General features: G+C 37.9%; 3 protein-coding genes across 7 annotated transcripts in view; 1 reads left to right on the top strand and 2 right to left on the bottom strand.

Moving 5' to 3' along the window:
• The window catches only part of LOC128887189 (coiled-coil domain-containing protein 137), a 38,111-nt gene extending 22,432 nt beyond the window's left edge, over positions 1 to 15,679 (bottom strand). For both annotated transcript variants that reach the window (XM_054142810.1, XM_054142809.1), the window contains exon 1: positions 15,647 to 15,679. In XM_054142810.1, the coding sequence (XP_053998785.1) occupies positions 15,647 to 15,664 (18 nt within the window). In that variant the 5' untranslated portion in view covers positions 15,665 to 15,679. The remainder of the gene's footprint in view (positions 1 to 15,646) is intronic.
• Positions 1 to 26,019, top strand: part of LOC128887175 (inward rectifier potassium channel 2-like) — a 40,879-nt gene extending 14,860 nt beyond the window's left edge. Inside the window, exons 2-10 of one of the 4 annotated variants that reach the window (XM_054142776.1) lie at positions 3,773 to 3,887; positions 4,783 to 5,021; positions 5,356 to 5,629; positions 6,286 to 6,478; positions 6,559 to 6,780; positions 8,575 to 8,810; positions 9,548 to 9,846; positions 10,366 to 10,639; positions 25,881 to 26,019. In XM_054142776.1, coding sequence (XP_053998751.1) covers positions 3,773 to 3,887; positions 4,783 to 5,021; positions 5,356 to 5,629; positions 6,286 to 6,478; positions 6,559 to 6,780; positions 8,575 to 8,810; positions 9,548 to 9,846; positions 10,366 to 10,639 — 1,852 coding nt within the window. In that variant the 3' untranslated portion in view covers positions 25,881 to 26,019. Of the gene's footprint in view, positions 1 to 3,772; positions 3,888 to 4,782; positions 5,022 to 5,355; positions 5,630 to 6,285; positions 6,479 to 6,558; positions 6,781 to 8,574; positions 8,811 to 9,547; positions 9,847 to 10,365; positions 15,641 to 23,702; positions 23,767 to 25,880 lie in introns of those variants that run through there. The other 3 variants (XM_054142778.1, XM_054142777.1, XM_054142779.1) reach the window with 3 other exon arrangements.
• LOC128887194 (uncharacterized) overlaps positions 1 to 26,066 on the bottom strand; it is a 97,926-nt gene that overhangs the window by 18,885 nt on the left and 52,975 nt on the right. The window lies entirely within an intron of this gene.

The raw sequence follows: 26,066 nt of genomic DNA, 5'->3' as shown, positions 1-26,066 counted from the left end.
GTATTATAGTTTAATAATGTTTAAACACTGAACAAGACCATAAATTATAATGTTCGAAACGTCTGTCTAATAAAGTAGTTGCAAAGACATAATCTAATCATTATTTGTGCATATATTTGTTAACTCAAACATTTTTTAACATTTGAATAACACATCAAAATTCGTTCAATATTTATTAAAACATTATTTATATATCTCTAATTGTTTTCGATTTAGCACTTTGGAGGTTGAACTTTTTCGTGGAAGCAGTTTCGCCTTTTAAACTTGAGTCGCCACAGCTAAAAAAATACGTGCCTATTATTTTTGGCTCTTCTACAAACGTACAAAGTTTCATCCATATCTTCCGCGTTTCTATTTATTTTTGCACGGAATGGAACGGTTGGTCGTAAGTTAACTTTTATTACGTTCCTCTGGAAAATTTGAAATAAACCGGTTCCACAGTGTTTGAGAGCCACTGATGTATAACTTACAACATTCCGAATTAGGTCGTGTTTGGGTTAAGTTTCACCAGAAACACCTCGCTGATGCACTGCAAATACCTACCTTAAGATATAATGCTGTATAATAAAATCTTATATTGAATATAAAAGTGTCGATTTCTGTAACAAAAATTGAAACGCTGAGGACTCTATTTTTATTATTATACAACAAAAAATTCATAATCTACTCTTCCTTTCACATTAATTCTTTCGATTACTTAATTACTGCTAATTAAAAAAAAAAATAGTTCAAACTGTCATACTGTTTCTTAAAGTATATGTTCTACGAGAATTTTTTTTAATCGAATACAAAGTAGCTGTTAAACTTGATCGTTTCCACCAAAGTCAAAGTGTTAATGTAAAAACTTCATTTGAAACAGAAAGCAAAGGATTCGAAGGATGGCAGTTCGCGAATAACTTTTATTTACAAAATTTAACCGTTTCGCGCAATCCATAGTCAGAGAAGTTTAAAGCGAAACTGGATTACTAGGTCTTTCACGCGAATTATTGCCAATCGGCTACAATCACCTGGAGCTTCTCTAAATATTTCTATATTGCAGCTGACGTCAGTAACCTAGATAAAACGAGATCGGCCAAATATTTGCACGGCTCGAATTTCTCTATAGTTATTTTCACTCGCGCGAAAAACGAAGAACCACTTTGCAGAGAATCGCGGTCCGAGTCGACCCGCTGGGCACAATATACGATTCGTGAGGGATTATCCAGCACCGTAACGCGATATACGGACCTGCTAGCCGTGTTTTCTAATCGAGAGAAAATTTGCCATGTAAATCACGACTCAATGGGCTTTGCGAATTATGGTAGCTCTGGCGAATTACGCGTGAATGCGGATACGGTTCTGCGTTGATTTTATCAGGTGTATGCATGACTTTGTGGGTTACGTTTAGGTAGAGCTGGATAATGTTGATATCACTGATCAACTTGCATCTAAACAAACGAATAACAGACCGTAGTTAGTGATATAATATTTTTAGATGATGTATAGATTTCATTTGGTTAATAAAGTAATTCATCAGAAACGTCTACAAAACTCGTGCATACACTTAATGTGATTAACTGACTTATTTATTTATCCAAATTTTAGAGTGGCTAGATCCTGCAGGTGATATAATGAGTAAGATTATCCTAACAGATTTATCGCTATAATAAACAAAGAAAGAAAGACCCTTCAGGTATATTTACACTTTTTATCCCAGGAGGTCTTTTTATCATTCTTTCTATTCATTATATTTCTGCCTTACACTACTTTGAATTTGCTTACATACTTCTGTTAATTGTCTGGCATCCTCATTTGAGATTTTATTGGGCCCCTCTGGCTCCCTATTAGCTCGGGTACCTCGGGATCGCTAAACGCGTACTGTAGCTGCGGTCAAGGATAGCTACAGCCCCTGAGGGTGTTGATTCTATGATTTGCGATTGAATATTCTGTGTTAGGCAATCAAATAATGTGTGCAACGATAAAACGAGCTATCGACGTAGCACCGGACGAGTTTAATAAAATATATAAAATATTTTGCGACTCTAGAAATGTTATCAAAGGTATTGAGAATTATTCGAAGAATGAAGGTGTTATTCTAAAATACATTAAATACGATAGACTCGTATATTATTTAAAATATCTAAATGGGTGATTCGGCGAAGGCGAATTTTATATTCTTATTGTTATTGATCAGTTCCGTGTAGTTTACTTGTATTCTTCCCTAGTATACCGTGCAAACTCAAGATTTGTCATGTTTATTTTAAAGGACATATACATATGCAATTACACGAATTATTTAAATATATGATACGTCGTGCCATTATGTTTGGCACTGTAAGACCGAAGATCGCGAAGCCTGGAATAAAGAATGAAAATGCATATCCTCTCGGCGTCTACTCTCGATTGAGTACGATTTCTACGGCGATAACCTTTGATGAACTTTTCAAGACAGGACCAGGTCGCAGTCTCAGGAATCGGAATCGAACACACGAGACCCACCCACTCGTACCTATTAAACGGTGAAAGTGTTACCATCTGTGTATCATGAAATACCGAAATAACTGTGGACCATGCTGTACTCCATTGCAGAAAATTCTCTACCCATAGACATCCATTCTCTGTAAAAGAGATTTGTCTCTATATAATTTACATTACTGTAAATACTTTGATTATTATTGTGTAAATTGAAGACTTGAAAAAAACTTGATAATACAGAATATAAACAAAAAAAAATTGCACATAATTGTATCGCTTCTACCAAAATATAACAAATTTGTAGAAAGAAATGGCACTGTTCGAGAACGTTTGATTTCGCGCATCTCAGAATTTACAATTCGGCAAGCGAATTGCGAATCACATGGATGCGGAAGATCATCGGGACTCGTTCGTATGTCGATTTTCTGGCAAATTGCCCTCGATCGGTCACATTCCGACTATAACGAAAACCATTCGATCATAAATGATGTCCTCTGGCATTAAGCTTCGTACGTTTCGAAGCAGACGATACGACTGTTTTTAAAAGCGCTTTTAAATCTATTATAAGCTCGGACGGAAAAGTGAAAGTTTGTTGTTGAGAGGTTACTCTTTCATTTTTACTACTTTCGAGGCAATATACATGATTCCTTTTGCAGCTAAAGCATTTGACGTAAACTTTTGAAATTTGGTGTGTTTATTTATACACCTATGTACAAGATTCTGTTAAATTTACAACTGTCCTGGTGAATTTGTTTCGAAGATAGGACGTATTTGGTATGTTAACGCGATTGAGCACCGTTTGAAAAAATAACGATGCATCGTGAAGTCGTAAGCTTTGGGTCTAATTTCTGGATGGTTTGTTTAGAATCAGTTTCAATTTCATCCAATAATAGATACCAATCAAATTGAACGAGTACTTTAGATTTTATAGAGTTGAAAAGACTGAAATCATCGTTCTTAAATTTTCTAAACCGACTCTGATGTGTTCGGCTATCCAAGATAGTAAAATAAACAGCATTAATAGTATCTGTGGCATTTTTATGCTTTTTCGAAACACATAAAACACCAAACTGTCTTCCATTCTTATAGCGTTCTCCTCATTTTTTTTTCCAAAATCTAACAAGCACACTAAATATCAATATATTCAACTAGAACACAAGCCATGTTATAAGTAAAGTTATCGTCAGTGGATGGCGATGTTTGTAACACTTTTTTTAAATATCATTGCCTCTGGATACCCCTCAAATGATATATTTTCATACTCTATGATATAATTTCTTCTGTACTTGCTAGCTAAAACAGATCTGGTTGCTTTCAGATACCGACAAACTAGGTTCAGCTCTAGAAGGATACGCAAGAGGGTGGTTTTCAAGCACGGCGATTGCAATGTCGTACAAGGAAATGTCGCCAAGCGACGACGCCGTTACCTTCAGGTAATATTAAAGTATTTCTAAAAGCGTACGACCGTGCTGGTTCTCCTCTTCGTAACATAAGCGTCGTCCCAAGGCGATCTCAGAAGTCCCCCGCTTCTAACAGTCGGCGTAAACGCCTCGAGATTTCGCGTTTCTGCGCGTTTAATTCTCATACGGTATCGTCGAAACGATTTCCCTCGTTCGGTACACGAAGACGAGACTTGTCTGTTTTTCTAAACGTTGAACCACTTGCCAAATTGCTTCGTTCTATAGCGTACACACTTTCTGAGATGTAACCGCTGTGTCTCGATTCTCTAGAAACGTTTCTTCGCGTCCACTTAACTCCGAGAGACTAAAATTACCATCTTTCTCTTATGTAAAATTTAACGGTTACACGCGTCGCTATTTCCAGACTTCGATTTCGTTCCTAATATTTCGACCGTTGATTCTCATTAGACACGAGTTCCTCGCAAACGGGTTATTTCGCGCATAACCGGCCGCTTGACACGTTGACTGCCGGAGTAGTACAGTAAAATCGGAATTAATTGTGGGATAAAAGTGTCGAGATAAAAGAATTTTTATATGCTAGAACAATGAGTCGTTAGTTCTTAATTGTACCAGTACTTGAGATAGTACTAAGATAAAGTGTAGTAGTAGTACTTAAGACAAAATGAAATATTTAGAATTGAAGTAACTTGCCTATAGATCGTTTCGTATGTATTAGGTTGTGTAAGAAGCCCGTTTAGGTTTTATCGTAGGAATACTAAAAGCTGCCAATTTTGTATAGAACTTATCTAATCAATGATTTATATGCAATTTGTTCTATGACCTTCTGTCACCTTTGTGGTTGGAAGGAGCGCGTAGACTCGAGCGATCGACTAGATTCGAAGATTTCTTTTTATGAAAATTCTTTCAGGATATTTTCACGACGCTGGTGGACGCTCAATGGCGCTGGACACTTCTGGTGTTCTCCATGAATTTTCTGCTCTCCTGGCTGGGCTTCGCTTTGATATGGTGGCTGATAGCGTACAGCCACGGGGACCTCAATCCAGAGAACTACACCAATTCGAACTTTACGTTTACCCCTTGCATCGTGGACATTCGCGGCTTCACCAGCTCCTTCCTCTTTTCGATCGAGACGCAGCACACCATCGGGTGACTACACTTTCAATCAAGGATCCTAACTATCATAACTAGACTGTGGATGCTTATGCGAATTAACGTTTTCATTGAACCAAAAAAAAAAAATTAAAAGTTAAATGAAAGTGTGTATTATATTCTACACGATATAATATGTATATTATTGTCGATATTTTATGTATTCTTTCATTCGTGTACATTCTGATGGATTTCCCCGTATTCTCAATCGCCATAAATCCATAAATATCCACAGCCAACTAAACTGTGGATTTTATCCACTTATTTTGTATTTATTTGCAAAGTATGCGAGTAATTTCCATTTCACGTTCAACGAGGGCACATGTTGTAGGTACGGATCGAAACATCCGACAGACGAGTGCCCGGAGGCAGTGTTCGTCATATGCATCCAATCGATGACGGGGGTGATTCTGCAGGCTTTCATGGTCGGTATAGTGTTCGCGAAACTGTCCCGACCGAAGAAGAGAACGCAGACGCTACTGTTCTCGAGGAACGCTGTGATTTGCCAGAGGGACGGCCAGCCGTGTTTGATGTTCCGCGTCGGTGACATGAGGAAGAGTCACATCATCGAGGCTCACGTCAGAGCTCAGATGATCAAAAGGAAGGTGGGTTGTATTTTCCAAAGGGCAGACGTTTCCACGATACTAATCATTTTTCAGATTCCAATTCCATAAATATTAAGTCATCCCGTAGCTCCGTGTTACTTATCGTTTTGCTATGCAAATTAACATCTCAAACGCACCTTTAACTCCAAACCACATTTTTGAAAAAAATGTAATCACCATCCCCTCTAACGTTTCTAGAAAATCTATTACACCTCTCTACAATTTCGATAACATTTTTATAAAAATAATTTTCAATGTTATTTTTTATAAAACTATTAGGTCGTCCCATAAGTTCATGCCACTTATTCTTCTGCTACTCAAATTAATATATGAAACATACTCTTAAGTGTTATGAGAAAAGCTAATCTGTCTCGTTTTACAATATTTTCCCACCTTTCCGACATACTCACGGTACAGCCACTATAAAGTTTCTGTGGTTTTTTCATTAAATATTGACTTACTCTGCAGTATGAACTTATGGGATGACCTGATAAATAAAGCTTAACAAAGTCGAACAAAAGTAAACGTAATCGCACTGCGAACAAAACTGAACTAAAGTGAACGAACCTTACCAGTTAACTTTAACATTTATAATATTTATAAATTCCACGTGTATAACGTCTAAGAAAATGTATAACGGTTTGTGGAAATTTCAGGTGACCAGAGAGGGAGAACTCCTTCCGTTTTTCCAGACGGAGCTAAAGGTAGGAGGTGACGGCGAGGAAGACAAGATATTCTTTATTTGGCCAACAACGATCGTCCACAAGATCGACGAACAGTCGCCTCTTTATCATATATCGGCCAGCGATATGTTGCGGGAACGGTTCGAGATCGTGGTGATATTGGAAGGTATGAAAACGACAGGACGAGCAGACGTAAAAATCTCACCACTGACAGATTACATTGAAACCATTTAACCATGGTTCCAGGTGTCATCGAGTCGACAGGTATGACCACGCAAGCCAGAAGCTCCTATCTGCCAGCTGAAATTTTGTGGGGACACAGATTCGAGCATATAATCACGTTTAAGAAAGAAACTGGAGAATACGAAGTGAATTATACTCTCTTCAACAACACGTACGAGGTCGACACACCGTTGTGTTCTGCGGCTGATTTGGATAAAATCAGGTCGATACAACGTGCCAAGGGAGGTACGAGTGTAATTTTTTTAGTCTAATAACCACAATGTTCTGAGTCAAGGTAACCGCTCACGATTATTGTGCAGTATCGAATAATGGAAGTAATATTGGCCGTCTAGAGACGATGTTGTGGGTTGATGAAGTAAGCGTTGCAATCATAGGTTCATTTATTGACAATCTTTCACTTGTACGGTAATAGAACATTCTAGGTATTGCTACTCGTTTGCTACATTATAATGGGAGAAGATGGCACATATAATACAGTATCTCTTACTTTCTTTGTACCAAGAATAGTTTATTTTATGTTTAAATTTTTAACAACATAGTAAAATCGCTCCAAAATAAAGCCTTGTTTCGAAAGAACGACCAAAAAGAAATTTTCTATCGTTATTTTTAAAGTTAAAATTGCTGTAACATCAACATGGCTTCTTGATCCGTTAAATAAACCCCGTGCGGCATCATTTTCAATACACGTGTAGCCATCAAAATGTTTTAATCTTTAAGGTACATATAAGAAAAAATTGTATAAAAGAAAAGGTCAATATTTGTATTCATCCTCTTGGAATTAATTCTCAAAACTGTTGACGATTTGCATTAATAGAATAAATGGAAAGTGTCGAGAACTGGATGAAGGTCGAAGTTAAAAGCACGTATTTTATATCGAAATAATTAAAATATGTTTAATATCATTGAAGATCTAATAACAAAATTATATTGTATATAGATGATATTGGAGCAAATCTCGATCTTCTGTGTACTTTTGTACGATTTTTTTTTGTTGCAGTTCAAAGTTAATATTATAAACAAGATAAAAAAAGAGAAGATATTGTTTGTTATTTAATTTAAAACAATTGCGCTTGGAAAGAGCTGTTTTTCTTCAGTCACAACAATAACTCAACATATAAAATATTTAATGAATATTATTGCTTCAATAATATCGATTGTGTGTGGATACCTTTGCAGAACAGTCATTGATTAATCGGTTGGCGTAAAATCTCGACTCCTTTTGAAGAACCGACGACGGTCATAAGAAGTGAACTCTATTTTATCGACAATCCCGCTGTTGTAGAAATGTAATTGACCTCGATTAACATGGATCAAGTTTATTGAATCTTCGCGGAACTTTCATTCAAAGGAGCATCAATCACAGTTCTCCACCTTTAACAGATATTCTTAGGCAAACGAAGACAGAGGCAGTTTTGGGACCTAAGTTTTAACAACTGGCGATCATGGTTCTCTTTGAGGAGCACCTAGACCAGTGTTGGTTTAAATAAATTGTTAATTGGAATTTCAGAAATCGAGAAATTCAGTGTTTAGATATTTTGAATCCTCAAATAAATAAAAATGTAAGTGAATCGTCGTTGTGGTACGCAGAGCCAAGCATACAAAAACACATAAATGAGATATATTTTGATTCGCTTATCAGAACAATGATCCATTTTCATCTCTGATTATGAAAGAATTATCGAGAAGAACTACTTCACTACTTCACATTCTCTTTTCGCTAAGGAATTTCCACCATTTTGTGCATTTGTGAGCTTAGTATCTCATCGCATTTGTGAAAAAGAGTTAACGAGTCTTAAATTTTCCCATCGATTCGAACGTTTGTAAATAACAACTCAACATTCCATCGCATTAAAAAAAAAGGGCTAACGAAGTAGTCTTAAAAAAGGGTGATTTATACGCGAGAGCAGTAAACGAGATCCTCGCGGTGCTTAACCGCACAGCACTCGCAGCGGTAATTTTTGGTGTCTTGACTCCTTGTTACTTCTCATCGAAGGATTCAGATTCTTGATATAATTTCAGAGCGCATGAGCACAAGCGGGTTCGCTCATTATCGCGATGCGTCCAGCAGTTCTTTGACCACCGGATCCGGTTCGAGCTTGGCATCGTCCACTGGTGGCCTGCACATGAACGTCCCGATGACGCCACTGACTCCGATTCCAGTTATGATCACCAGCCCCGACGGTTCTCTGAGACGCGAGAGCATGCAGAGTGTGCAAACGGATGCAAAACAGCCGATATTTTACACGCAGAACGAGGTACGTGTCTCGAGGGTTTCTTATTTCACGGGAAAATCGTTTCTCGTTCTCGGGAACAGGTATACTTTGGACTGGCATTCGCGTCACTGCGAAGCGATGATTTTGAAACTGACTGGATGGACAATAAAAATGCGAAGGGAAATCGAAGAAAGTAATAAAAGCCTGGGTAAATTTTATCGGAAGTAATTAGCTTGAAAGGTTATTTCAGGAAAACGAAATAACTTCATTATATAACGTAATTGTGGCTTAAAATAAAAGAATTGACACAAATTTGAAATAACAGAAATAATAAATAATGAAACTACTTTATTATTAACTCTATTTAAAAGAATAAAAACTAGAAACGAAGACAAGGTTTGGATGCTACGTTCGACAAGGGATAGTATGAAAATGAGTACTGCAATAAAAGTTATTAATCTGAGTGTACTATCATCTCTTTGCTTAACTTCATAAGAATGACGAAGAAAATTGAAAATATCTTTGTCAGGTAGAATAAAACAGGTTTATTTGATGGAAACGTCAAACTTCCTGACTAAACTAAATAAAAATATTTATAGAAGCTTCGAAATCAGAAACCAATGAATACTCGATGTTCAAACTTGTACAGTTCCTACCTCAGAGACTGAGAATACAAAGAAACAAGATTTGAATGTCACGTTTAACCAAAAATCGTACTCAAAATATTTGAAACCTTCGTCCTTTCGATGAAACCTTGTAGACCTTCATCGTTTTCGCAGATGTTGGACAGCGAGCCCCACACCATCAGTCAGGTGGAAGAAGACGCGAGAAATCAAGAAGATTATAACCGCGTGCTGGAGGACATAAACGCGACATTAAGAAAAAATCGAGCACACGTCAAGGAGGACAAGAGGATTCACCGAGAGCCATCCAAGTCAACGTTAGACTCCAGAAAGAGCGAGAGCAGGACTAATATAGACATACTCAAAAGATCTAGCTCGAGAACGACGCTGGATCAAGGTCCTATTGTTATCAATCCTCCACCAAGATCGGTATCACGACAGCATTTAGAAGCCAAGTAAAGCGCTTTTTGGACCCTCAAGCTTCTTGTCAAGTTGTCCCATATGTTTCTTTCGGTTTATTAATAAATAATAGATGTACAATATTTTATGTTTTATGTTACATTATTTTTATATATGATGTTTGTATTTAAGTTATTAGTTATATATAAGTTTCAAATTTGATACCGGACTTTTAAATCGAATTGTACACTCGCAATTGGTTTGTTTTGAATATTTGGCTGTATGTACGTTACCATTGCATAATGGTCCTCTGAACAAAAGTTAAAAAAATAAACGTCAGCTGTGAAAATTATTCAAATAATGATTATACATCGATATATTTTTTTAAATTTAATTTGTAAAATCAGGCTTCTAAGGGTTAATGGACCTAGATGGCACGAATATTTATAGGACTGACTGGTATATAAACACTGCCAGACAAACTGTCCGCAGTTCGCGAAAGAAACTTTTGAGACAACCTGATACCAACGAATCTTTTCGATCGCGCGTAACCCACATCTCTTTCATCTGTTCAGGCACACCAAATTCGCCGAATCGACGGAACCGTATCGCGAACCACCGCCTCATCCACATCCTCACTCTCATTCAATCTCGAGGAGGTCCAGCTTGGGCGACTTCCACAAGTCCAAGGAACCGCACAAGAAGACCAGCTTCATCCTCGGCGACGACGATCACGTGATTACGATTTCGAAGGTACCCGCGTCGCAACACGATTCCGAACCGTTGGAGGCTGACTCATCGAAGCCGAATCATCATCCTCTGAGCAGAGATTCCCAGGAGCAAGTGTAGGTGAGCGAACGAATCGGAGCTTGAGATTAATTAACGAGCTACTCGACCTTAGGAGGAATGAAACCTCCCGACAGCTCAATCCGTGCTACCTCGTTTCGTTATCGATGACGAAATCGATGGTGGCCGTAAGTCCCTGGCAAATTGTCTTAGAACGAGGAGGATCAATTACTCCCCAGGCGATTTGAAACGATCACCCTTTTAAAACAACTCGACTTCACCGTAGATTGGGCTTCTAAATTGTTCTAACTGGGACACAAAGACGTCATGCGGAGTAGCTTTCATGCGCGCCTGGTGGCTTGCGTTCGCCTAACCGAGCCGCATCCGTTCCGGTTCTTCCGATCCTCGTTGTTCCTCCGCGTTTCTTTCGTCCGTTTTTTCGCTTGTTTGCGCGGACTCTGATCGTAAACGCGGAGAACCCTGTTCGGGAGAGCGAGTCGAGGCGAACTAGACTCACCGGTGGCTGGAATCTAAAGAATCGCAAGTATTCTGATTCACTCGCGATCCCGATCAACGTTCCGCTATTTCGATGCATTGCTGACTGCATCGCGTACGGGGTATAAATAGAACAGATTGCGCTCAAGTTAGAATGCGTTTTTCAGCAACGGCTCTCTATAAATCTGCTGCATCGACGCGACGTGCTCTTTCTCAGAAACATAACGTCAAATCAACTTGGATCGTATTCGAGGCTTTCTCCACCTGATCTTTTAGGATACCATGCGAACAACTGACACTGACGCTGACCTTCCTCTAGCTCGGGTACCTCGGGGTTGCTGAGCCCGTACTGTAGCTACAAATACCGCTACAGCCCCTGAGAGCACGTACTGTTATCGCGCAACTTCTCTACGTTCTGTTTCAGATTCTAATGTATTATATCTCAGTAACGGCGCGGTCAATAATTGTTATTTTCTTTTTAACGGTTTATCTCTTTGAGGAAAAATAAAATTCAAGCTACACAGAAGAACAGTGTCAACAACTTGCTAACGCGTTTTGACTTGTACACATTTCTGATTCCTCTTATTGTACTTTTAGGGTTGGTTCATAGAATTGCCACAAGAATGAAAAACTTTAAATGAAATAGTAAAGCTAAGCAAAAAGTGGGATTAGTTTTTAACCCACTTAACTTCAAAAAGTTACAACATCGATTTTTATAACATATCAAATTTTCAACGAGTTACTAAATCGCATTTTGCTTTGAAAAATTCACCCGAAAATCTGTATGTACCATGAGGGTCTGTGTTACAATTACAAAATTGTGATATCGTTTTTCATCAAATTGGGATGGTCAAATTAAATCCTAATAGGTTCGTATAAATCGTATTTAACGAAAAAACCTACATTAAAATCCTTCATTAAATAAATCCACGGAAGAACTACCTTAAGCCATATTCGTAACAATTTCTATCGGTAACAAGCGAACCGTGCCATGAGTTAGGTGATTGGTAGCCGATGAATCGCGAAACGAGCATGGGTAAAGTGATCCCTACGCGACGCAGGCCAATACGAGCACATGTCATTTGACCCCTGAAGAAGTTAACCGGACTGCTGACGAAACGTCCGAGTATCTTATCCAAAGAACACAGCTTGCACCCGGAAGACTCAGTTAGTATCGAGTTAACTTGAAATTAAACGGAGCCCGAGTCGAATCAGGCACGAGTTGTCGGGCCCGTGCTACGATTTAAGCCAATAAAAAGCGCCACGCTGAGATAAGTTTCCTCGTATTTAATTTTATGTTAATCAGGTGATTATATACATAACGTAAAGGAAGGATAGCTGTTTGGATAGATACAATTTGAAATATCGGTGTGATTTCTTAGTGGTAACAGTGACAAGAGTTTCGACGATTCAGACGATGACTGACCTTTGGAAAGATTTAGTATAGTGGTCGAATTACGCTGGATCTTTCTGTACAGCACGATTCACAAAGGCGTGTTTATTTTCTATACATATACGTTGAGTGAAGTTTACGCGGCTACAAAGTCAAACTGTGGCACGTTCGAAGTAAACGTGTGATTGATAGGATGAGGTTAAACGAGTCCGGAAATCGTAGGTTTAAATGACGGGTCGGAATGATCTTAACGACAATGAGCCAAAATAAAAGATCACCATAATTTTAGCGATGAACGATTTTATTCTGACAAGGTCGAGCTTGAATTTTGAACACGACTGGGCTCAAAATGTGGGAATTGACGAATGTAAACAAACCGTAAAGCTTTAGACGTATCCGACTAGATATTTGTATAAAATATGATATTAAACATCGAGATTGCAACATTGAATTTACTGTGCATGCCAGCGAAAGCTCGTGATTAGACTGTGAACGTTCATCGCACGTAATATACCGGATGTTCATTTGAAAAGTTATCACGTGAATATATTAAAAATACGAATTCCATGTATCTGTTTCACTCTGAGTAAAAATTTGAATTTATATTATGGAATAAAAAGGAAGAGAAAGATGGGTTTCAATTAAAATATAAATGTACGATGTACGACGAAAAGTAAACATTACACAGGGTTTTCTAACAGGAGCTTTGAGAAATTGTTTTTTTAATAAGACACGAAATAGAATATACGCGTTCTTTTTATATCTAATGAAAATATAAACGTTCGGTTTAATTTAAGTGTCTACGCTGACAGGTGTATTTTGCTATCAAACACCAAAATTCTACAGCTCTTTTTGATAAATCCTTTGTAATGTTGTTTTTCATCATATATCATGTATTTATGTTTCAATTGTTCTACTATTCTTTGGTTTGATTTCCTTGACTTGAGCAAAGTGGTAAAACATATTTCCCAATTATCGAACGAAAATGTAACCGTTCGACCGAATAAAAATTGCAAATAAATTATCTAGCGTTGGTTTCGTTCGTCATCCGTTATCCGAATCAAATTTTACCCATCTCTGGTTCGTGCTGGTACGTCGAGGTATTCCACGTTGTGATGCAATACGCGATGGGTTGAAGGGCAGATGGATGAGTAGAGGATTAAGTGGATCCAGAGAGCCGTAGGTTAGACGACACGACAGGATGAGTTTAGTGGCGGGAAGTGCCCTCGTTATCACGCCAGTCAATTGTTTAATCTCGACCTGGCCTCTTCCCTCTTCGTCCCCACTTCTTGAGCCAGGTTTCCACACACACGAGCCATGACACCACGCGAAACACGCTAAACCAGCTATCAAGTGTCTGGAACACGTAGATTCGTTCGCGAACTTGTACCCCTGCTTTCGAGCCGCTTTGCACCTGTTTCCAGCTCTGCGAACTCGTCAACCGCGAAAACAACAATTGAAGCTTTCGCTCGTTCTACGCGCTGATTGTTCCACTTTTCGAGCCTCCCGGAAGATACTCTTTCCTTGATTTCAACGTGGGATAAATTCCTCCGTGTAAAATCCACGTTCGTAGCGTTATCTCAATTGACACGTGGCTCAAGTTAGAATTACGAAAAAATGAGTTTATTATAGGACTAGTAAGTATTAAGAGTGTTCGTTTTATTTACCAAATTTAACGTATACCAAACCTACGTATTATTTGGTTTATATTGGTAAAAAGTACAAGTCAATTTTAAATCAAGTCAATAATTTTCAAATTGTTTTGAACAAATCTTAAGGGCGATCAGAATTTATGTAAGAAAAGAATTACATCGACTTCTTTTCTATCTTTTCCGTTAAAGGAAACATATAATGAAATTTGATCATTTGCCATCAAACTTTTCTTCTTCTATATACGATACATACATTCTTTCTTTCTTTCATGCTCGCCTTCTTTTTTATCCTTTTCTTTTCTCTCAAATTCTGACAATGTATACCGATACTCAGAAGATCCTTGTACAAAGATCATTTCAGTGTCCAGAACAAAGACTGAGAAACAAACGATATTCATTCATCGTAATGAAGATTGGATCCTCAGGAGTTAGCTTCCCTCTGTGCAAATTCTTCGAGGAGAGAGCCGACATTCCTTTAAAGAAAACTTTCCGCGGTTCAATCTTCTTAAACGAAAGGAAACATTTTCCCGGGTTTTTTTTTTAGCGCCAGTGACCTTCGTTACGTAAGACCAGTTCGGTTGCAATTCCGCAACATGATTTTTCCGACATTTTCGTATTATCGTGATTCTCTCCATTTCTTATTCAAAACAGCCATTGTCTGCACAACAATGAGCACTGTCTAGAATGACAGCCGACGAGCGAGGATAGAAAAAACGGCGAAGCATATCACCTTGCAACGCGAATTGCGACATCCTCCTCCGGGTTTGTCCTCGGTCTGATATGCTGATTATACCTGCACTATCTTGCGAATAATAATTCGCGTGTTTCTATTCGCACCTGAAATCGTCGATCGACTTTTCCATCGAATTGTATCAAATTCGCTAGAGATTAATTTCATTATGGCTCGATGTAAGAACATTAAGTAAATTATATATCGATAATATATGTATGTTGAACTCACGAGGGAAGTGAGTTTCACATGTGGGACAAACCGAAAACTTTGAATTTTTGCAGAAATAAAGCTCATGGAAACCCAATTACAGTGAAAAATAATATCAAGACGTGCTCCATATAATTAATATTTACTTCTTTAATTAAAAATTCTCTTCGTGGTAAAAGGTGTAGATAAATAGATGACATAAAAATGCATTTGGTATTTTGCCAGAAACCCACAAAAGTTTTTGAGCGATGGTACTACGTCACTTTTATCTTCCAGAGAAATGAAGAAAGGTAATAAAGCAAAATGTGTCACATATATAACTCATTAATGCATCGTGAAACATAAAATATTGCGTATCTAACTAATGAAATGAAAGAAACTTCTAGGATAAAAAAAAAAAGAGAAAATACACCAGCCGGGGCTAGTGACCTGATGGTCGATGGATCGTAAAAAAACCTTATTTGAAAAAAGAAAATAAATGCTAAACTCAACGATTCATGACTGCGAATACACCTGTCGCGAAGAAAGACTCGCATCGTTCGCTATAAAGTTACCGCGGCTTCACCGACCGCGAGAAAAAGAGTAATTACCGCGAAAAACACTTTCATTGCACACTTGTTTGCCTCATTTTCACGGCAATCATGACCAAGATAGCCGTCTCCGAAGGTCGTCACACTTTTAAAACGGAGTCAACGTAAGCGGTACGACAGTCACGCGCGCGGTGTACGTTTCGCTGTTTAAATAAAAACGACAGGAAATTTCAGAGGAACGAATCTTCCGTGCGAATTCATGAATGAGTTATGCGGACGTAATTAACGCGGTGGACGCGTGCGATTACGACTGACTCAACGTTAGTCAGCGGACGAGGAAATATCGTTGTGGATCGTGCAAAAGGAAAACATTTTTGCCGTTCTTTGCGTCACATGATGTTTCGATTAAAGCAAATTAGTCGAGAAAAAAGCTTTCGATACACCGCGCAATACCTGGACAAGAAGGAATAGCTGAATTACAAGTTTTATTTTAAATACACTAAATGTAAAATTCCATCCAGTCTCTTCAGCATTGAATTCATACAATTCGACGTTAAGGATGATGTAATTGCATGCTATTCCTTCGGCGAAACAATTTTCAGATTTTCTTTAATATTTATGATACGAGTTCAATATTTCTGTCCAAAATAGTTTCATCAATCTATTCTATTTAATTTCAAATTAGCCGAATAAAACTCATAATTGCTTGTGTGTATCTAAGCAATAAGAACTAATTGAACTTTGCTCTTGGTATTTTCACGATTTGTTTTATTTACAAAAACTAAAGCATGTCGTTGTCACTCTAGCACCTGTAATCAAAACGCCGCGTCATTTTCATTTCTTAATGAATCAGCTGCCCGAGAAGTCCCAATGTGTCGAAGTTTCTAATTAAACCATGCGTCATACACAAGAAAGAACACGAAGTTTCTAAAATTCTACCAGCGACGACCTTGTGATGCTGTTCGTAGAGCGGGTTACGATATATGATAATAATGATTCAGCGCGAATAAAAGTCGACACCGTTTGAACTCTGCGAACAATATGTTGCCTAACAGTTGAGAGTACTCCTATTGATACAATCACTAGATGATACTTCCACTGTTGCATACAAAAGATTTATTACAAGTATTTCTTCTTAGGATTACCGAACGTGAATATTAATCTACCAAGTTCCACCTATAATAAATAAATCAATAATGAAATTTATGCTTGTGTAAACGTACGAATAGTTTTTCCCAGTTAGCGACACACCCTCGTCTGAGAAGCTCGATGCTTCGAGAGTTTCTTTACAACTTCATTCATGGTTTCGGCGACTCTCTCTACCGAAAGATCGCAACATTCCAAAATTAATGGCAATTGCACAGAATATTTTGACGGATCCGGTCACTCGGCGAACTCGATGGTCGTCAAAGTGCTCATCGAAACGTCACGGTCTCCGTCCTCGTTGACGTAATTGGTTATTATCACGGCGAAGTGTGTCCCCTATTAGTGGATACCAGTGTACACACTGGCTCTTGTTAGTGCGCATTAGCGTGTACAGCGGTGCACACGAGGCAATGCACCGCGAACGCACGTGCTTTGCTCGCGAGACAATCGCGGGATGGACGAAAAATGAATTAACGAGCACGTTCGTGCGTTCGAGAATGAAGTAACGAGCGGGAGTACCGCTCGTGAGAAATAACGGATCGAAATTTAGTGGGCCATAGACGATTACGAATCGTTGTGTCAATTGGTAAATGTTGAAGACACGCCTTGAAGTGGAAAAAGTGACGTAGGTATTTCTATCGGTTCAACTGATTGTGAGAAACTATTTGCTGTGATTCTGGCTAGCAGGTCGAGGATAGTCGATCATTTCCTGGTAATCGAGTCAAATTTGTATTCCATTCACCTACACTTAGGGTTCGTAGCTGTTAGGCGCTTGGGTGGCAATTACCGAATCTTTGAATTTTATTTTTGTTGATTGCGGTAAATTAAATTTCGTCACATATACTTTGTTAAAGTCGTTAACGAAATTTGACACAAAGAGGGTTATACTTAGTAAGGTCTGTATTGAGCACCTAATACATATTTCAAATATAATCTATTTTATTTTAAAGTCTTCCCGACAGCTATACATTCTCTACTATATTCTATAAGAATCAAAGATAAAATATCTTTTCGTTCGTCTCCAATATCATCTAAACCAAACGCGTTTCAACATCCCTCACTTAACGCCCAACACTTGTCGATAAATTAGTACATCTGAAGAGGATCGTATCACGCATAATGAGACATCACAGTTCCCTGCTTAATTAACATCCTTCCGAAAATCCCATGTCTGAATCAGCCTACACTTGTTTCGACGTCATGAAATATACACGAGATCTATCAATAGTTCGATGAATTCCTATGCCATCAATTCAACGAGACGTGATCCGAAAACTTTCTAAAATTCGTAGTCAACGATCAATGAGCGATCCAACAAACTTTCAAAGTGACGAAAAATTAAGTAACTTTTCATTTGAATGCATTCAGTTTTCTAAAATGTTAAGAATAGAAAAATTTAATTTGAGTTATATCATTCAATTCTATTCTTATGTACAAAATATGCCATCGTTATTGTTTGTAATAGGTATCGTTAAAAACGTATCGACTTCCGTATATTGAATATTTAATTAACGCACAGAACGAAATACACTTAATATTGTACGCCATAGAAGAAAGTTACTATTGTGTGTACGGTGAGATCGTCGAGAAATCATTCATTTCGAATTCTTGGGTCGTAAGGAAACACTTTGTGCAAACAGAACATTCAGCAGTTGGAGCGAGTACAACAAACTTAAAGAGAAACGTTTCGCACTCGTTAATCACAAAAGTGTAGTTTTATTGCTATTGTGTGCAAATTCTCTTATCGAGACACTCTTGTCCCCCAATTAAATTACATAACGGATGTTCTACTGTACTTGTTTCCACGAAGTCTTCGATCTACGTATGTCCAAACGAATCCAATAGGATGTGAATGAAACGACTGTGCGAACCAATCCGAGTGATTGATATCGGACTCTTCTTTCCATCGAGCTCAAAGTTTCATCCGATGTTTTGGAATATTATCCTCTTGTAGGATCCAGTTTTGATTCGTTATCCCCCAAAATCGACGTTTCGCAGATGCTAGCAAAGCCTTCACATACGTTTTCAATAATTTGTCAACATTCAAGTTACGTCTAAACAACTCCCCTGTTCTAAATCTCGAATTATTCAATTAATTGCTTAGCTAACGTGCTTACCGAGGAAATCATGTTAGAAAAAATGTATGCATACATGAAGCAAAGACTTCGTGAGAAAAAGTATTCATTTAGAAACGATTAATCAAAGAGATTCGCCAGGTATGGAGACCTTTGTCGCAAGAGAACGCTACCAACTTACAATCGGTAGAAAGTTGCCTCGGAGATGTTAATCAATTATTCACGCCGCTGCGCGCTGGTGTCTGAACACTATTAACATAAAAGCATCTTAGTTTTAATCGAGAAAAATCTATGTATGAAGAACTTTAATATTTATTCAGCCGATCGCGATCTAATTAGACATACGTAGATTTGAGGTTTCATTTACGTACACTTTTGTTCTTTTTCAATAAATAATATACATGACTAGATATATAGTAAAAAAAAACACAAGAGATAACTGTTACTGAGATGATAATATTAAATTTGAACATGAAGTTTTATTAGAATATACTTAATCATTCAGGTTCAATTACGTTCACAGTCATGCCTTTTAACTTGTATACGTATTTTTAACATGACATTAATATAGTTGTATTTAATCATTTAAATAGAATAAGGAGCTCTTAAAATACGTTCTTTCGTAAAAAAGTGTTCTTCAAATTTGGTATGATTTTAACATGTTTTTTGTAAGACGAAATGTAAAGAAACATTAAAATTCCATTTAGTCATCGTCGATGTCCATGTGGGTTTTTCTTGTACGAGAAAGTTGGTAAATAAAAGATTTTTTTAATCGATCTTCGACACGTAAATGTAGTAGAACGAAACTTTTAATGAATCAATAATGGCCATTTCGACTGAAAATCGGTTTTGGACATCTCGAATCAAAATTTATTTTAGTGGTTGCGATTATAAACCGATTTCAGCCACTTCGATCTGTGATCCGTTCTACTTATTTCGATTTACAATCGATCCTAACCATTTCAATTCAAAACCGGTTTTAAATTGTCTCGATTCAAAATCGATTCCAATCGCTTCTAACCAAAGCGGATCTTAGACTAATTCGATAAAAAATCAATCTTTAATCATTTCGGCTGAACATTAATTCATCGATTTTCAACAATCGAAACGTTCCGATCTTTGCATACGTTTTCACGTTTGGAACCGCCAGTGATCCATCTGCAGAGATCAACAAAAGTCCGTCGGAGAAGACGTTCGCGACCAAGTACGTGACTCGATCGACGATTCTCGATCTCGTTGAGAAGTAGGAGGAAAAGGCTAAGTAAGAGAGAAAAGGGAAGGGATAAAGGCGGGCGAGGAAGGTGCGTTGACGTCACTGAACAAACTCGCTGCTCGGTACGCTCGTTGGCAACCCGATCGCAGTTTCACGATGTTTCAACGTCGACGTTGGCTCGCCAGCATTTTTCGATCGCTCGCCTCGTGAAGTCGGCGTTCAAACTCGCGAGAAATCGGCCCGCTCGCGAGACCTCGAGCCTCGACGAACAGTGCTGTGTACCCGTTGGGCGGGAAATTTGAAATTCGAAAAACGACAGGATCGAACGACATCTGTGCACCAACAGGAACCACGTGGTCCGACCTGTCGACGACTTCGGCTTGAAATTCCACACCGGAAGCAGCGAGACGACGTCGGCGTCGTGTTCCGAATCGAATCGTACGCGTCACGATCGAGGCGCGTTCTCCAAGCGATTCCAGGCGGGGTCTTCCCATGGATTTTCGCGGCGATCGTTGGTATCACTGGCGCGTTTGAAAGGTAAACGTCGGTGACGTGAGAGAATGCGTTAATTGATCGGCGCGATCGTTCTGTCGGTGACGATTCACGTGATCTCCAACGGAAAGACAATGAAGCGCATGGTCGGATGATCAGTGATTAATGGCAGCCAGGACGCGAATTTTCCGAACATCCGATCGCGTGTCGACCTCGTTTCTTCTACGCTAACCAGCCCCGCGGTGTCGTGCACGACGGTTTTCGCAACGAAAAATGGATACGATTCGACGTTCGATCGACGATTCGTGACGTTTCATAACCAAACATCGATCGGAATACCATAATGTATTCCGATACAGTCAATTCATCGGTATCGATTTCGAGCACGGTAGAACCTGTATTATATGAACACCCGTTATGTGAATTTTCTACGATATTTTTGCGATGCTATTGGTACACGAACATACCAGTGTCTACATATTGCCTTCTACAGAATGGAATTTATTTTTCTAAAAACAAGGTGGATTGAACAATATCGTTTCATTTTTTATTCTACGTATAAATTTATTTACGAAGAAACTCTGTTCATTTAACTTCATCTTAAGTAATAATAAGTGCCGACCACTCCTTGTTCTGTTACGTGAAAATTCTCTTGTCTGAACAATTTTGTCTCCCAATTAGTTCACATAACGAAGGTTCTACTGTAACAGTAAATTGAATTCAACGTAATTATTCGACGGTAAATTGTAGCTGTATCTCAAGTATCTTTGAGTATACGTTTCAATTTTCGTTTTTGCAACCAGGAGTTTGTGAAACTGCGCATTGACAATCAGGCGGGAATTTAACACTGACAGCTGAACGTTTCGTGTAAAGACTGCCGTCTGCCGCCTGAGCTGATTAGCGTTTGTTGTGCAAAGACACTTGAGATTGCTAGAAATGTTATCATAAATAGAGATAATATAATGAATGCACAATGCAAGGTTGAAATCTGCGTAAGGATGAAAATTGGATGCCTTTCGATTTTCTTTTGGTGATTAACATTGATAAATGACAAACTGAGATTTTATGCTCACAATTTTACGATTATTGATGAGAGATGAATGAAAGATTTTTGTTGATTGTAATTGTAAGTAATTTTAGATATACTTTGTACAAGATTGAAATGATAGGTTTAAAGCAACTACTAAATTTCGTAACAAACAAACAGGAGAATGATAGTAAACGTACATTGCATTACTCGATTCCTTGAGATATTCTTGAAGACAATAAAATCGTTTATCGATTAGATTGATCGACGAGGAAGGCGCCGGTTGGCGTAAAAAGGACCAATTAAAATCGATACGATGCTTCGGCTTCGGCGAAGAATACCGTTTCTATTATTCCGACCCTGATTACGTTTTACAAGTTTGATTGCAACGATAATCGTGCCATCGGTTGATATCGTTCGTGTAAACTGTTTAAGAAACTTCGCGCACATGGTGTTGTAAATATTTAGGAAGAGAGAAAGAGGAGAGAAATCTAAATTATTCTTTCGAATTACGATGAACAGGACTGGCAATACTTTTAACGGTAATTGCACGTTTTCATTAATTACTTTTGGTAACATGTGACTCTTATGAAAACAGTTTTATTGCTTTATATAGTCATCGGTGTGTTTATCGTAAGCGTTCAGTCTCTAAAAGCTAATAATTGTAGCCTAAACTTTGTAAAGTTTCTTTTGGAAGACTTTTTACATAGAAAGTTATTAACAGTACCTTCGAAAAACATTTTAATTTGAAAGCAAGAATAAATAAAAAACAAATAACAAGTATACATTGGAAGAAATTGTTCTTCGGCAGAAATAAATTCTTTTGTATCTCCAGTCTATTTCTCATTGAACTTTTCGCGTGATCGTGTTTCAAGATCATCCAAGTTTTACGTAAGCTCTAGCTTGTTTCCCTTGTAAATTCTGTTCTTAGAAGAAAAATATCATCGCAATTGGTCGCTAAGTCGAAAGTAGAATTTAAGTTACATTTCAACTAAGAAGACCAGAATTAAGCGTATCAACGTACATTTATTGTATTTTTATAAACATGTTTGAAAAGTATGGAGTACGTCAATGAAATGTACGTACAAAGAATACAAAAAAATATCGTGAAGATATTATCGAGATTTCTGGAAGACAATCAAAGATGCTGGCAAAACAAAGTGGGAAACTCACACGTTTCCTTGTTATAGAAAATGCAAAGTCAGCAACTATGATAACACCAGCGGATCTAGAACTTTCAGAGCCTGACGATAATAACTTTGAGGGGCCCTTTTCTTATATCGAAATGTTTTATGAAGGACCAATATTATAATTTTACCTGGGTAAAATTAAAGTTCGTAAACAAATTAAGCAGAACAGTCGTAAATTTAGCAGAATCTTCTGTATACATTTATAAATAAACATGACAAATGTCAAAAGTTTATGTCAAGTACTTTGATAACAAAAAAGTCTTGAAAATTGCCTCGAAACTGATAAAAAATTAAAAAGTTCCCCCTTAATACGATACAAGGATGTTAACCCCTACAACCGTAATGTCATAGTTAAAATTCACGTTGAAAAAAAAATGTAGACGAGCATCCGGCGAAATTTGCGAATAATCGTTGGCTGTGTTTTGCAGTCAGGCACACGTGCCTGTAACGCGTGTTCGCACGTATGTAGCACCGTGTGTCTGCATTATCCCCGCCATAAGAGGTAAACGCCATGGCATCCGTTGGCACAATCTCGTTCAACGGGCGAGAATCTGAAACAGTTGCGAGCAGTTGCGAGTGCGACGCGCTCACGTGCGCTGCTCCTGCTGGAAAACGCGGGAAAACGTTCAATCCTCGAACGAGACGAGTCTGATCAGTGAGAATCTACTTCTACTTAGTTTTACTGTCTTTCGAAAATAACTTGGCACTTGTTTCACCAATTTATCAGCTTCTCTAATAGCTCTGAATTGAAATTTGGCTGAAAACGCGGGAAAACGTTCAATCCTCGAACGAGACGAGTCTGATCAGTGAGAATCTACTTCTACTTCATTTCACCGTCTGTCGAAAATAACTTGATACTTGCTTCACCAACTTAACAACTTCTCTAGCAGTTTTGATTTGAATTTGCGAACATTCCATCGACATGTTTTATTCGAACTAGGACTTTGTTGTCTCATTTCTGATTTCCTTTTAGCTAAAGTGGACACACATTTTCCTCTTGGCAGCCTCGACGTGAAACTTGGGATTACTTCTACTTGGGAAGTGAAATTGGAGATTCTAGACCGTTTTTCGGAGGATTTAAAACGACGTCCTTAATCCTGACACGAACATCCAGTTTTGGACAGTTAATGGAAATGTAATACTTAACGTAGCAGATTCTTAGAGAACTCTCTTCCTTAATATTTTATTTCGATCTGTTTAAAAGTTCTGGCTGAACAATTATAAATTACCTCTTTGACCAAATATACAGAGTTTTCAATTGTACAACTTTTCATTTGCACTTGAAATCTCGTTGCTTTTATAAGCATTAAACGAGAAGGTTACTTTATAGTGAACATTGCAAGGAAGGAAATTATATTCGTAATTAATTGCTTGGTTTTAGTATTTTATTTCAATCTACTTTAAAGCTTCAGCTAAGAAATTGAAAATTATTATCCATGCAGTTAAGTATAAGAAAATATCTGGAATGCAACAGGTTTCACATCACTTTTTGCTACTCTTTTACTCGAAATCCCTTTGCTTTTAGAAATGCTACCGAGCAACTCGTTATGTAGCGAAGGTTACGCGTAAACAAGTTAATTACATGTACGCGCAATTTGCTTTTCATTTACGCAAACTCGTTTCCGATTATATTCAGACATAACCTAGCACAACTTCTGTTCATCTTTCTTTTGAGTATCAATTTAGAACTCCACTCTTTTTCATAAATAACGGACTGCATTTTTTACTAATCTCCTTTTTGCGAGAAATTAAATAGTTTTCTCTTTCTCGAAGAGAGGAAGCGATGCCGGGTGGAAACGAGCTCAAGGAGATAAGAGAACATTTACGCGCAAAATAAAGCGACTCAGAAAATGGAGAGGGTAATTTATGTTATTCTGTGAGGTAATCAACGTTTATTCAGTTTTCTCCTTTTCGTATTCCTTCAGATTTTCATGATAAACGTTACTTCGCTACAATAATTATAATATTACTTTTAATATCTCGCGAGATCTCTTAATTTTATAATTACATGATTGATGGATCTAAAAAAAAAAAGAACTGTGGTTACGTTTCGAGACACGGTGCTATTTCTGAACGAAAATTCTCTTCTTCCTAGCAACGTTACGCGCACCTCGCCGTGATTCGCAAATTAATTACGTCTCGCTGTAATCTGTAAATCTTCGAAATAATTATGCAATAGCTCATCGAAGACCTAATCTAGCCGACGTCACTCTTCCAAGTATACTTAATTTTCCATTCGTCTTCGACGTCTCATTTGTCACGTTTCATTATTTCCATCATTAAGTATTTAGACGCGTACACATATTGTACTCTCTCGTCAAACAAGATTCATCTTAAAACAATCTAAAATAATGAAAGTATGACCATTCCGGTTAAGAAACAAAATCTTAAAACCCATTTTCGGAAAACCTATATAGTATTATCTGCATTCTTGCGAAACGTGCTTTATAATGAAAATAAAATAAATCATTCGTACAACTATCTTGTTCGATGCTTTAACTTTCTCTCGGGGTATGGTTATCTTGAAACAATGTCAAATACAATAAAAATGTCAAAAACTCAAACTCTTTTCCTCGAAGTAAGAGATAGTATTTGGTTCCATCCATCAAGAAACATGTTTGAAGATAGTAAAATCACGACGACTTGGTGTGACTCATTCACGCAATTATTTTGTGTGAATCACATTTTTCGGGCTAAATTCTTACAATAATATTAAATCCTTTGGTACATTACGAAGCATCCAATCATACTTTATGAGTTACTTCTACTGTGAATTATTCCATGCTTGGATTCTATATAATGTCAATGATACATTTTTATTTAAACTTTCCCTAAAAAACTTCTTTTCGTCGCTAACCTCCTTTTATAAATCAATGTGCGTTTATCGTTTCCTCTCGCGTTCGCATATATATATTTTAAAAGAACCGATGGAGGATCGCAAATCAGTAACCGACACGCCGTTGTCTGTTTTTCGAAAAAATAAAACAATTACCCGATGACAACGACGGCTACAGAGTCGTTACCTTCGTCTGTCGTACAATTACACAATCGAACTTTGTCGTGACGATAAAAAAAAAAAAAACGCAAAAAAAGAAAAAAGAAAGATCGCGCCAAGCGTCGACTAAGAGTTACAATCGATTGTCGGCCGTAGGGACGCGGAATGGTGGGATTCCAAGAACGGAAGGGCGGTGCGAATGCCGGAGGAAAGTGAGAGGAAACGAAGAAACGATGGCAGAAAACAGAACTTTGCTCTTCGTGGCCAACAGCCGTGAGTCATCGTCGCCTGGTGACGTCCGACTTCATTCATTCTCGATGCAGGAAAGCAAGGGACAACTTT

This window comes from Hylaeus anthracinus, unplaced genomic scaffold, assembly GCF_026225885.1.
Source record: "Hylaeus anthracinus isolate JK02 unplaced genomic scaffold, UHH_iyHylAnth1.0_haploid 11985, whole genome shotgun sequence".
In the NCBI taxonomy this organism is placed as follows: domain Eukaryota; kingdom Metazoa; phylum Arthropoda; class Insecta; order Hymenoptera; family Colletidae; genus Hylaeus; species Hylaeus anthracinus.
Note: the sequence above shows the minus strand (reverse complement) of the source record. Positions and strands in the feature narration are given on the sequence as shown.